Source organism: Vanacampus margaritifer, chromosome 6 (assembly GCF_051991255.1).
Source record: "Vanacampus margaritifer isolate UIUO_Vmar chromosome 6, RoL_Vmar_1.0, whole genome shotgun sequence".
NCBI classification, from domain to species: Eukaryota; Metazoa; Chordata; class Actinopteri; order Syngnathiformes; family Syngnathidae; genus Vanacampus; species Vanacampus margaritifer.
The window spans coordinates 24080151-24094129 of NC_135437.1; the positions used below are offsets into that span (position 1 = coordinate 24080151).

The window sequence follows — 13979 nt, forward strand, 5'->3', positions numbered from 1 at the left end:
TTATAGATAAAATTAAAAACAATTAAATTGATTAAAGATAAAAATGAATGATACAACTCTCAAGAGGAAAAATACCATATAAAATATCTCATACTAATACTACCAGATAATTGTCAAGGAATGTTCACTGCTTTTGTGTACATCATTAGAGTAATGTTGTTTACATTGATGCTCTTCCAGTAGTGCACAGATAATGCTTATTTGTGGAAGATGATACTCCAAAGGAGTGTCAATACAGTTACAATATTTGCTCAATGTCCATACAATGTCAGTGTACCATATAGAAAACTCACACATAATACATTGGCAGGGTTGGGGAATCCAGGTCCAGAGAGAGCAAACCCTGAAACCTTGCTCTGCAAGCTGAATTCTCGCGGTATTTGTGAGTTCACAAACTTCTGAGAATACATCAAGTACCGAACCCATTGATTTCCACCGATCAAACCACTGGTGGTCTGGGGCGTGATATGCAGCTGTGACCAAACCAGGAAGCCAACGCCAGGGCAATTAAACAAACCTAACATGGACGAATGTACGCTGCATTTAATTCTGTTCTTGCAGAATTACTCACCGTCTCCTTGTTGAATGTTGAACAGCGAGAGGCACTTCGTACATTTTTAGTTGGTAAAGATGTTCTTGCCCCCTTCGACGAGAACGAAGACGGCATTTTCAACCATGGTCGTGATTGGTCAAAACAAACGGGCACAATTGTCTTGATGATTTGAATTATGAGTGTTTAGAATGAACATGAACATCAACTCATCATGTTGAAGTATGCAGGGTTTGGGAATCCAGGTCCTACTCAACTGGTAAGTAAATGAGCTCGCCTCCACCTGTTGAGTAGATGTACCTGTGGGTAAAGCCAAACTGTTTTAGGGTTTTTACTATCTGGACCTGGATTCCCCAACGCTGGAAGTCTGTCACTTGCCATGTTGCGGTTGTGTAACAATTTATGTATTATTTTTTCCTTTTAGAGATCCGGGCCCAGTTAGTAGAGCAGCAGAAATGCATGGACCAGCAGACAGACATGAGGGTCCAGCTGCTGCAGGACCTTCAGGATTTCTTCAGGAAGAAGGCGGAGATTGAGATGGAATACTCCAGAAACCTTGAGAAACTGGCTGAACGCTTCATGGCCAAGACTCGCAGCACAAAGGACCACCAACAGTACAAGTGAGTTCACCTACTAATCTGCCTAAAAAAATGAGGTACCGGTACATCTGCACCAGTTTTGTGAACATAAACAAAAGCATAAACAGCACACGCAGAGGTTAACTATGGTAATAAAGTGTCAATGTAATACGTATTATAGCACATACAATGCTGTGAAAAACTATTTGCCTGCTATTTTTTGCATAGTTTCCACACTTTAATGATTAAGATCATCAAACAAATGTAGTGCACGGTAGTTTGAATATGATCATTGTTACAACGGTTTATACAGAGACTAAAATTGAAGTAATGTTTTGTCACTTCTGGCAGCAGAATACAATTTATGAAGGTACTAAATGGCGCAATTAATCTCCTTTTATTTTTGCACTACTGCAGGGGTGGCCAAGTTCGGTCCTCTAGAGCTACTATCCTGTCTGTTTTCCATGTCTCCCTCCTTCAACGCAGCCAAATCTAATGATCAGCTCATCAGCAAACTTTGCAGAAGCCTGATAACGATCCCGATCATGAATCAGGTGTGTTAGTGGAGAGAAACATGAAAAACAGGCTGGATAGTGGCTCTTGAGGACTGAACTTGGCCACCCCTGCACTACTGTAACTCCTCCCTCTCTTGACCCAATTTGCACTGATGAAGCTTAGTGAAAAAGGCCGACATTAGTATATTGTTTGAACTTGTGGAGGGAATAAAAATAAAATGCATCATTTTTTTTAACAGCCTGTAAATAGATTTTGCTTACTCTATGAAGCGTCGATGGCTCGAGCAGCTGTGTGCCCAAGTATGTTCCCAGTTAAAGGACTAGTTGTAGGAAGCTCTGTGGTTTGCATTGCAGGGTGTATGGTCACAGGAGCATAGTTCTTAAACAAATACAATAAGTTTAAATAGCATTAAAAGCCCTTCTGTGTACTTAAAGCCAGAGGTCTATATGTGCGTGTCCATATAAACAGCACACCCACAGTGAAGCCTTTGTGTTCACATTCTGTGGCCTGTTTTTGTTGGACAGATATGTCTGTGGCGTGAAAAAAAATACACTTGGCCTGTACCCTTGAGCCAGTTTTCATATGGCAGGTCATCTTGGCAGAGCAACAACATGTTAAAATAGCATCACAATGACCAGCTTTCTGGGTAATTAGTCTAGACAAGCAACATTCTGTAGTGAGCCCCTGCTGGGCCTGTCAGTGGAGCTGCAATTCTGAATTTGAAATTACATACTTTGAGTCAAAACCGCATCAATATGCAGCATATGTTTTTTTCGTTGCAATTGTGAGACAGTGCTTGTCCTGTTCTCATAAGCATTTTGAGCTCCATTGCTGCCCTCATGCCTTCACATACGTAATTCCACTAACTCCTGTTTTACAAAGTCACATTGCATATATTATGATATAATATGGATGTTAATGCAATTTACGTTTCTCCATTTTGTCATGGCCACTGAATGTCTACACTACCAAATAACTTAAATCTGCTTTGTAGAATTTCTTGAAAGCACTCAAATTTAAAGTGATTGTCTCAGCATTTTATAGCGCATTTTAACGTCAGTCAACGTTAGATGATTAAAAAACAACAACAACTTTTGTACAGTTAAACATTTCAATGCACTGTTTTGATTAATGGGAAACTTTGAAAAGCATTAATGAACATTATTATTACCAGTACTTACGGTTACAAATTGAATACACATCTGGCACTAGGTTACATACCTACCCGAGGTGTTGACTCGAGTCATGTGAGTTGAACTCGAGACTCAAGTCATTAATTTGACGACTTTAGACTCGACTTGACAAAATGCTAAAAGACTTGCAACTTGACTTGGACTTTAACAACTTGTGACTTCACTTGGACTAGCAGCTGGCTGTTAGCATTAGCAACGGGTGCCTGGCTGGCAACAGTAGTTTTGACAGCTGTTGCTTGGCTTGCTTGCTATTCTTTATTTTGTTTTCAATATTATGGACCTATGCTACTTTTGTAATTCACTTTCCAAGTTTAAACGGAGGGAATGTGCCTCAAATTGCATTTAGAGGTATTTTTCCTTATAAAAAAAAAAGATAAAAAGAACTTTGTCTTCATTTATAATTATTTTATAAAACAGTAGCTTAAAAAACAAAAACAAAAAACATTTATCTCAAAATATCAAATATGGCCATTTGGATTTTAGGAACACAACTTCAAGTGCATTACAAGTGCAATATAACGTAAGGCAGGATACATTATTTTATACATGCACCATATATAAAATAATTATGTAAATGTAGGTGCCCCAAATATGCTTTTTAAAATTAAAATAGCTTTGACGCCTGCATTTTTCCGTCGACCAATCTTTGTGGTCGACCCAACCAACTTGGTCGACTTTTTTTTTCCAGCCCTAGGAGTTTTGAGGAATGGTTCCACAAAAGACGGTAATTAGTACAGGAATATATATAAAATACCCAAGAGGGATCATTTCTAACAGCTGATAATGGTTTGTGTTACACTTTTTGTATACTTCAGATTTTTAGAGGATTTGGTTTATTATTTTTTAAAGTGTTTGCTTGGCAGTGTTTGTTATTACAAGGCCATTGTCTTGACAATGATGTCATACAGGAGTTCAATAGAAAAAAGACAGAAGATAAATGTCCTCCCCTGTAAAAAGCTTTCACCGCTGTTCTTTAATGACATGTATATTCAGTGCGCTACTAGAGGACTTTGCCATTTTGTCTCTACTCTTGATAAGAGCTCATGTTACAATATCCTGCACAGTGACGTGGCAATCCTTCACTGTCAGCAGCCTCTCATCGTATGGGCACACTTTTTAGGTTGCAATTTGCCCTTCCTGGATTTAAACTACATGAATGACTAGAACATACATTCTAACAGTAACAGCAGCCAACAATCTGCCATTGTGGTGCTTTCCACGCCTTCCGTGCTCCATGTGGACAGTCGTTTGTTTTATAATTGCATAGAATGTCCTTATGGCCCCTCTATCTGTCTGTCTGTCTGACCCAGTTCCCGCCCAAGCCAAGGAGGAAATGATGACATAGTGAGATTTTCCTGGTATTATGTTGGGTGAACAATTCCGAAATTTATCCCCACAAGGAATGTTAGTCCTCTTGTTCATTTCCACTGTCCGTTTTCCTCTACAGGCAAAGCCTCCCTGCAGACCTATATAAACATACAAGGTAGTTCAAAATAGAGGAAGATTAGGACTGTTGTGCTTTTCAAGTAGCTATTTTTGAAAATCTCGTCATTTACTTTGTCCCCTTTCGTGTCTGTGGCCGCCTGGACATTATACACCGGCATGTGCCAAAAAGGAACTATGAATTAATAAACGCACAGGCACACACACGTGCTGTCTTTCCTGCAGAGTGGATGTCTTGCTCTCTACTGATATATTATGTAGTGAGGATTTATTGCAATTGCTATTTCAAAGAGTGTGTGTGATGCTGTCCAGTAGTGCATTTTACCATTTAAACTTTTCAACCACATCCCTCATTTAATTCTTCTTCCGTGTTCTTTTTCTATTGGCTTTTCCACATGACGTGCATTAGGATGCAGCACCAATTAATCATTCTGCTTTGGCCTGCATCAGATGGAATTTACATCCTGTTTTTGCTTCTTTTTTTTCAATGAACATTTCTATAGTTTGTTTGACAGTTTTTTTATGTGCAGGAATGCTTACTTTTTGCCCTTGCAGCAGTTAGGGTGCCACTGCAAAAGGTTCAAGGCCAGGTCACTGGCCAAGTTCTGTTTTTTTCACCTGTTGTGTTGACAAGTGTTGCCCGTCTGTGTAAACTGCCTATGTGTGGTAAGAGCAGGGGCAACTCTCCATATGGTTCCTGCAAGACTTGACCTTTCGCCCATCCTTACAAACTCACCCAGACACACACATGTATTCATACTAATATCCTTCTGTCACAGATCAACCCTGGACAATATCCTACCACTTATAAGAGTAGAATAGCAGCACAGGAAGTAGGATAGCACTTTTCCCATCAGGTTACTATCCATGTCTACTGTGACTTACTATCCATGTCTGCTGCGACAATTGTTCCATAGTGTTTGACTTGAATTTTAAAATACAGAACTCCCACAGCCTTTCCACATTGACGTCGCAAAGAGTATATAAAGCTTGCTTGGCTCAGAGAGCTGTATGAGCTTTGTCCCAGAAATGTCATGGACACAAGTGTATCATGCTTATCAGCATTGCCCTTGTAATATATACAGGACTTTTAGACCCAGAAATGACAGTATCTAGGACACTAAACACCAAGGGAGGCCGATGATGCACCTCATACAGACCCTGATATTTTTTGACATCCTACTCATTGAGAAACTGTTACAGATCGCTCCTGAAACTCTATGTTCTGATTCAAAACTCACCTTTGTCACTAGAAAAGACCAGAATCTGCTGTCCCCTGTCAACTGTTGGTACCTGCTGCTGAACCAGGTGAGGAGGGAGAGTAAGGACCACGCCACTCTAAGCGACATCTACCTGAACAATGTCATCATGAGGTTTATGCAGATTAGCGAGGACTCCACACGACTACTTAAAAAGGTGAGGTATATCACGTGCACTTTTTCTCACTAAGTTTAATGGTACAGTACATAAAAAAAAAAAATTAACCAAATCACACAAATTTAATAAAATAATCAACACTTGCTGTCATCCAATACAATTCAAATTGTCCCACAGCTCTGGGAAAAATTAAGAGACTGGCAAGTTTCTGCCACTAAAAGTGTATCAAGAGACTAAGTAACACGCAGACACACACGCAAAAAACAAAAAACGTAGAATGTATCTTTAGTTGTTCTTCCTAGGTCATAGATGTCCTCGCGGGCCACAGACCCCCATGTTTTAGAGGTTTCCCTCCTTAAACACACTTAATTCATCAGCAAGCTCTGCAGAAACCTGATTATGAGCCTGGTTATTTGATTCAGCTGTGTGTGCATATTCGTAGGCATTTAAGGCCCCGTCCACAAAAAAGCCAGTTTCAATGTATCCTCATGACGGAGCGGTTTCAGAGCTTCAAACCGATCATTTGTGAAACTGGGCTCCAGAGTGGAAAGATTTCAATACGTATGCCTCCGTCTGGACACCATATGCAGGATACTCCTCCAGTGATGACGTAAAGGTCGCAGCTAAATGACAACACATTGTCGTAGTTTGATGACATATACTCCAATTCTCGTGTGACTGCACGCAAACTGCCAGTCTGTCAACAACAATGGCGTCATGTTGTTTTGATACATGCAAATCCATGGGTCCCAATTAGTCGAATGTGTAATCAAATACTACAAACTGGGAACAAAATAATTCACACTCCACTTATTTTTAAGAGAAGTGTAAAAAATGTGTCACAACCTGTGTTTGTTGCTATGTCAGTCGTCTGAGCTTTTTCTGTGATTTCCTACTGTGTGCCTGTTCATTGATCGCACCTTGAGTCCACTGCAGGAATGATGTCTGCTTTTTCTTCTGCTTCGCCGCAAAAAGCCTTTGCTCTTGTTACAAAACGTTTCTAAAACTGAAAATTGAAAACCACACGTGTGTTGTTCATGTCTTTATTCAAAACATGCGTAGGCAATGCCAATGCTGTCGCGTGGCTTCCACTCTGCTTGCGCGCTCCCGTGGAGCCTTAAGTCTTAAGTAGCGCGTCATATTTCTCAACAAGGAGTGGATGGCCAGCGAGCGCTACACTTAGTAACAAGCTTTAATAAGCTTAATTAGTGCTTCATTCTTCCCAACGAGGAATGCACGTCCAGCAAGCGCTTCAGTACGTGAAGCCATCTTCCTGCGCCCTCTGGCACACACGCTGAAAAAGGCGTGTCGCTTACTTAAGGCGTTTTCCACATATCGGTAGACAGGCAGCTATGCATGTATGTGTACATGCCTTTAGAGTTGGCGGGCTGTCTCGTATTTATTTTTTTAAGTACCAGTACTAAGAAAAAATTATACCGAGCCGTTTTTGACGCCAAAACATCAGGGTACGGTACTGGTACCGGTATCCCGTGCAACGCTATGGTTTCCATTAATTCCCCGTGGCTGCGCTACAGCACCGCTCCAGACTTTGCATATACATTACAGCAATTAAACGTCCCCAGCGTCTTCTTTTGGACACACACAAGTCTTGTAACGCTTCTGTGTGTACAAGATTTGTTTGAGGAACGAAGCCGGCTTTGCTTCTGTCTGGACGGGGCCTAAATGAACAGTAAAGTGAAGAAACAAGGGTGGTCTCTAATTTTTGTCCCGCTATACAAAGATTAAAGACTGACATACTCTCATTTTGAGATTTGAGACTTGCTCTGGGTCTGTACATTTGAGGCAGTCAGATGGCTGTCTGAAGCATGAGAAGATATCGTCATGTAGTCTGTTTTTAGTAAGATTTAAACTCCCTAGTTGCTTTTTACTGGTATCAGTATCGCAACAACACTATTATGTAGTACAAGTAAGTTTTTTTGCTTTTCAACATGCACCACATAGCCAACTTCTCATGAAGTATTTTACAAAGTAGTTACATGAAAGATCCGATAGATATAAGTACTATATTTGAATTAATGTTTCGTAAAATTCAGCTCTTTTTTAAATATACAGTAAGAATGCAGTCTTAATCTGCCTAATTTCAAATCACTAGGTTTCACCCCATTGCATCAAAACTATAAATTCATGACCAAAACCAGTCCTTTGCCGCCTGGCCTACCACAAAGATGACAACTCCCTAGTGGATTATGAGTTCCTTTTGCTGTTGGAGTCACTTGAACTCACCACAGACCCAAATTACAAAGTGGCTTTGCCTTAGAGGTATGCCTTTGTGTCATCTTAGCTTATGTGACTATTTCCATCTCTTCCGTCTCTCTCATTCCGCCTTTATTTCCGGCTCTAGCAAGCCATGATCATAAACATTTAGGCTGATTTTTGAGGTAAAGGCTTTTCATTCATGTACACAGTAGAGAAACAGGAAACTGTTGCTCTTATTTCCTTTGGTGTATAAAGTGTCACTGATCTTTTAATCACACCAGATGTCCCACAATTATTTTTACAGATTTTACTGTGGTTACCCTTCCCATATCTACGCCTACCGTATAATACAATACCTTTTGAAATCAACACACATTTTGTATACAGGACAAAGCAGATGTTTTGAGACACCACAAGCTTTTTGATAGGCCTTTTTACCAGCTGGCATACTAAACCAATAAATGGTAGATCATTGCATGATGGTTTCCTCAAGACTTTTTTGAGAAGGGGTGGTGCGTGAGTTAAAGAAGAACCGATTTGGGTTGAGGTGCAAATGCTGGATTTATTTTTACTCTGTTATCTGGAATGCCACTACCACTGTCTCTGCCCGTCTGGGTCAGCATCCTCGCAGACAACACAACTGTGGCACTGCATAATTTGTGTTCCCCATTTTTGTGGCTGAAGTCTAAGCTCTACTGAGCGACATTGTACATGGTCATTATAGCATCGTTGTAATACCATGACCTAAGACCTTTGCACAAGTGCTTTGGTATTTGAATTGCACAGGGAATTCCAGTAACAGTATGCAGAAAAATGATAGTGTGGTGGGAGGTCCAGGTTATATGAGACCTGAGCCAGTGCTAGGCTTGCAATTAAAACCTCACAAAGTCTTTGATCCCAGAAAAGTTTCAATAATGAGGCTCCAACAACAGAACATTTACCAAGGTTAGTGGTATGTGTGTGGGCTCCTTAACAACTTTGAGGAGACGGTTGTAGTTTTGTCATCCTTCCATCAAAGACACGTGTTTGTATTAACCTGTGTGGTCAGATATCAAGCTGTGCAGGGAATTGGTGGATGACACTAGAATCTTCATGTCATTGATGTCTTTTTTTATGTATGGCATAAAAATGTCATTTTTTAATGTATGACACCTCATTTTTTGTTGTTGTTGATCATGTCGCTTCTATCCACTTTACATTGATAAACTGGCAGTCTTTTTGTACTCTGTAAGACTAATGTGTGCTATAATTTGTTCTTTTGGAACTTTAGATTTCACTTACAAATCAATACGGAGAACATCAGGCAGAACATATTTCTATCACTGATTACTAGCTTCATTGTGAGCTGAGGTAATTTACAGCAGCTGCCAATTTACATCTCAGCACTTAACCCATAATCATTTAGTTCAGTCAGTAGGACAATAAAAGTACTGAAAAATGAGCAGAGGTGGGTAGAGTAGCCAAAAATTTTACTCAAGTAAGAGTAGCGTTACTTCAAAATAATGTTACTCAAGTAAAAGTAATAAGTAGTCGTCAAAAAAATTCAGGGCACTGATTGGTAGACACACGAGGAAGGGCAGGCAAACACAGGTGGATAAGATCAAGCTTGACGAGACGTGGGAAGCACACAAGGACAATATGACAAAAACACAGATCATGAACGAAACGAGGACAAAATTCAAACAAAACCAAAACTAAACCCAAGCCATGACAAAAGCAACCTGAAAGTCAACTCAAACCCAACCCAAATTATGACTAGTACAACGGATCTCTACAAAGGCTTGGTTCCCAAACTTCCCATCGTCATCTCAGTGTCTATGAAGCCCCTTTCCCTTACCTTATTTTTTAGGTCTAAGTAACGTTAACCGAGTTATTGTATACTGTATACAATAACTTAAAGTAGTTTTATTTTATAGTGGATAACATATTATTCATGTTTACCTCACAATAAATACATTTTACATTTACAAACTGCTCCTAATTCATTCATGATCATTTTATTATTGTGCGTAATTACAAATGATGGCTTTCCCCTCACATATCATCGCTTCGAAAAATAAAGGTATACCCATACCAATTTAGGGTATACCCACGTCTCCAGGGACCACTACACCACCGGGTAAATCTAATGTATGACTGGGACGGCGGATAACGACTCTAGTGTAGCCCAATATAGCAGAATAAGAGTAGCGTTATTTCTTCACACATGTACTCAAGTACGAGTAAAAAGTATTGTGTATTAAAACTACTCTTAGAAGTGAGAATAGAGAACATAATAGTAGTGTTGCTTTCTTCCCAGTGTTTAGCTCTCTTGCAGACAAATCCTTGCAGCACATGTGACACTGAGAAGACTTTTTGTTTCATTGAGCTTTGGAACACTTCCAAGGCTTCCCAATGGACTCGAGTTGATGACTGTTAGAGCTGACAGATAGTCAAATATTCCGTCCACTGAAATGATGGTTGTAAATGGATTTTTCCTTTAGTCAAGGCCTGTTTCTTCATGGCCTTTGTTGTGTAAACAAAAAAAAAAAGTTTAAAGAGGAAGTCAACCCATAAATGTTCTTTACAATAATATATTCTATGCAGCCTCACTAGTCCAAACACGATATTCTGATTTATATTGGGGACGGCCATTTTGCCACTTGCGGTCCACTGAAAATACTCAGTTAATGACCAATCACGGCTCATCTTGCGAATGTCACATGACCAAACTCAGAAAACAGGTGAGCCACAAATGGTTGTTTCCTGTGCCCTGAAAACAGGTGGCTTTAACTGCTTAGTTCATGTTCCACAAATGCAATATTAATCATAATGCCATGTTCACACTAGTAGGGGCGCACACATCATATTGCAAAGAACATTTGAGGGTTGACATCCCTTTTAAAGCATTATTTTTCAAATATAATAGTACAGATGAATTATAGACAGTTTACCTGTGCACCCTTAACCACTCTTAATTTACAAATATGTGTGGTTGTCTTTTGCAAATTTGGCCTTAGGTTATGTAGGTGTACAGACTTTTCAGATTAGGAAATATGAAATTGACTGTCCAGGTGGTGGTTAGGAAGGTGTTACTTTACCAGCATGATTCTCTAATTTTGGAGACCCGCCCGCCTTGCAGCCAGTGTAAGAATGTAATCCACTTTGCTGTGTATTCAATCAGATCAGACGTCTTGCAGCATTGTGAGGAATGTGTAAAAAGCATCAAGCTTGTCTATCTTTTTTCAACTGCCCAGTTTAGCTGAGCGGCACGGTGTTAGGTTTTAATCATCTTAAAAGTGCTACTCCACACAGAGCCATGCTCAGAATGCCACATCTCTAGAGGGGTGCCAAAGTGGGCCACAATCACCTTCCGAGCAGGCATCGTTGGTCAAGCAACAGTACATACACGACAATAAAAACAACAGTTTTTTTCACCCCCCCCCCCCCCCCAAAAGAAGAATTTACTATAAATTAATAAAAGGCTTTCATGAGGGATTTATTGGTGATAAATGTGTATGCACAGTCTTGACGTCCATCTGATTATCACTGACATACATCTGCCCACGTAACTTGTATGAGCAGGAATCTTTTGTTAAAAGGCAACACGTCATTCATTTATTTTTAAATAACTTTAGAAATAGATCAATATCATGCCTCTTCCACTTGAATTGTGGGTTTTTGTCAGATTTTGACTCAACATCTGCAAATCTGTAGGCTCATTGGGTTGGATAAAGCTCTATTCAGGACAAGACTGTAAGCATATGTTGTACTGTAATGATAACATGTTTTCAGATGGAGTGGAAAGACCAGAATTTATTACTATGAATCATAATCTTTAAAATGGGGTACATTATTGTAATATATGTGGGGTGAATTAATCTAAATGGATAATAAAGGCCATTAATTTCTCTTCCTATGTCTTCCTGTATCAAAATGTGTATTTATATGTCTGCAGTATGTCAGTTTTTGGAAAGGTTAGCAGCTGTGATAAAAATGTTGTTGAGAAAGCAACTTGCTCTGTTGTTCTCATTGCTTTTTTTTCTCTTTTGATTATTTTTCCAGAGCAAGGAAATAGCCTTTCAGCTCCAGGAAGACTTAATGAAGGTTCTTAATGAGCTATACACGGTAAGTAGTAATGATTTCCCCTTTTTGAGCTAATGTGCTTTAAGTGTATTGCCTTGCGCTGCCTCATTTAGAACAACTGACAAATTGTCTATACTGTTATGCCTCCAAATTGTAACTAATGCCATTTACTTTATTACAATAGACTATAAAATAAGATCAATTAAATGTTTGCTGGGAAAAAAAACCACAATCAATAACAAAGAATAATTCATAGCTTGCAAAATATGAAAATCACAGTATTGTGGTCACCTGAATTTAGGACGACTTCAGCAAAGCATTTAGTTACTAGAATAGATGACAACAGAAGTAATGCTTTCCAACCACAACAGTGTTGTACACTCAAGTCAATATACAGTGTGTCACCCTCACGCGCTCGTGAATTTGACCTGGTTTAGCCATTGTTGATGTACATGTGCACACACGACATTGAGTCATGCACACTCGGGTAAGCTATTGCATCAGACATCCAGAGTCCCTCTGTCTGCCCCCACCAGTGAAATAACAGGTCTGGTCTATCTCTAAATATGTGAATCTAAAAGAAGCAACAAAGTAAACACACCAGTGCCAGATTCTAGACCAGTAAATGAGGACTACATCGCCCAAGGTCAGTCAACCGTCCATAAATTAGTTTGAGTTGAGCCAAACCCCACCAAAGGCAAAGGCTTCCACATCAGGCTTTTCGCTGTACAGAAATAACTCATTTTGAGGGGAAAAAAATGTTTAGATTACAAAATGGGCTAGTCTGAATATATGTTAAAGATGAGGGTTTGTGCAAGTTTAGTGCTTGCACAGGTTCGGGAGCTGGAGTTTGCTGACATTTGTGTATTCTCTCACACTTTGGCAACAGGAGTAAACATATATTTAAATGACACTTAAGTAACACGCCTCATGTCAACATAGAAATCGCTGAGTCCTCACTGGTACATAGAGTAGATTTCGCAGTCTTCATCATTGTATCTATTATACCGCACATGCCAGTGCAAACTTGTAGGGCAGTATTGAGCCCGGCCTACCGGTAAATGCAAGGGTTGCATCTGGAAGGGCATCTGTATTAAAATTTTGCCCAACAATTATGAGCGTTGATTCAAAGAATTCCACACCAAATCGGTTGTGGCCTTGGTTAACAATAATGACCGCCATTGGCACCATTCACCCGCAGGGTGCCGGTGGAAATTCATTTACAGTGGGTGGAAGATGAAGGAGAGGTGGAAAGCAGGTTAGGGCAGTAAGACAAGAGTAAAGCACAGAGTCTAGGCCTGAAAGAGTGGGTTTTGAATGTTGGGACTATGACAGGAAAAGGTAGAAAGTTGGTTGGCACGAGGGGGCAGATGGTGATAGTTTGCCAAACAAATGGACATTGCTGTAACAAACACCTACAAGACCAGAGGTAGAAGCACAGAGGTGGATTACATTTTGTGCAAACGATAGATACATCTAAAGGCGGTTTCAGACAGCATAAAATAATCCTGTTGGAGATAAGGACGATTAAGCAGACAAAGGAAGATCAGAGAACCATGTGGTGGAATCTGAGTAAGGAAGAGTGTCTTGCGGCTTTTCAAAAAGAGGCGCGACAGGCTCACTTTGGGCAGGAGAAACTTCCATAAGACTGGACCGCTACAGCCAATTTTAGGACGAGAGTACCTGGAGTGTCTTCTGGTAGGAAAGGGGAGAAGGAGACTTGGTGGAGTCAGAAAGTGTAAAAAAGCATACAAAGAAAGTTTATCTTGGAAAAAAAGTGGGATACTGAGAAGACTGAGGCGAGAAGACAAGAATCCAACGAGATGCAACGTAGGGCAAAGGAAGGTGGAGATGGCATAAAAAAAGAGGCATATGATGACATGTTGGACAGTAAGGGAAGAGAGAAAGATCTTTACAGGTTGGCCAGACAGAGAAATAGAAATGGAAAGGAACTGCAACATGTTAGGATGATGGATACAGTGTGTTGACTGGTGCCAGTAGTGTGTTCAATCGATCAATCAATCAATCAATTCTTTATTT

The 13979-nt window shown here is 39.9% G+C and overlaps 1 protein-coding gene across 5 annotated transcripts in view; it reads left to right on the forward strand.

Annotated features, from left to right (window-relative positions):
- The window catches only part of srgap1a (SLIT-ROBO Rho GTPase activating protein 1a), a 66065-nt gene that overhangs the window by 18085 nt on the left and 34001 nt on the right, over positions 1–13979 (forward strand). For all 5 annotated transcript variants that reach the window (XM_077567923.1, XM_077567919.1, XM_077567920.1 and 2 more), the window contains exons 2-4: positions 975–1170; positions 5534–5696; positions 11919–11981. In XM_077567923.1, coding sequence (XP_077424049.1) covers positions 975–1170; positions 5534–5696; positions 11919–11981 — 422 coding nt within the window. The remainder of the gene's footprint in view (positions 1–974; positions 1171–5533; positions 5697–11918; positions 11982–13979) is intronic.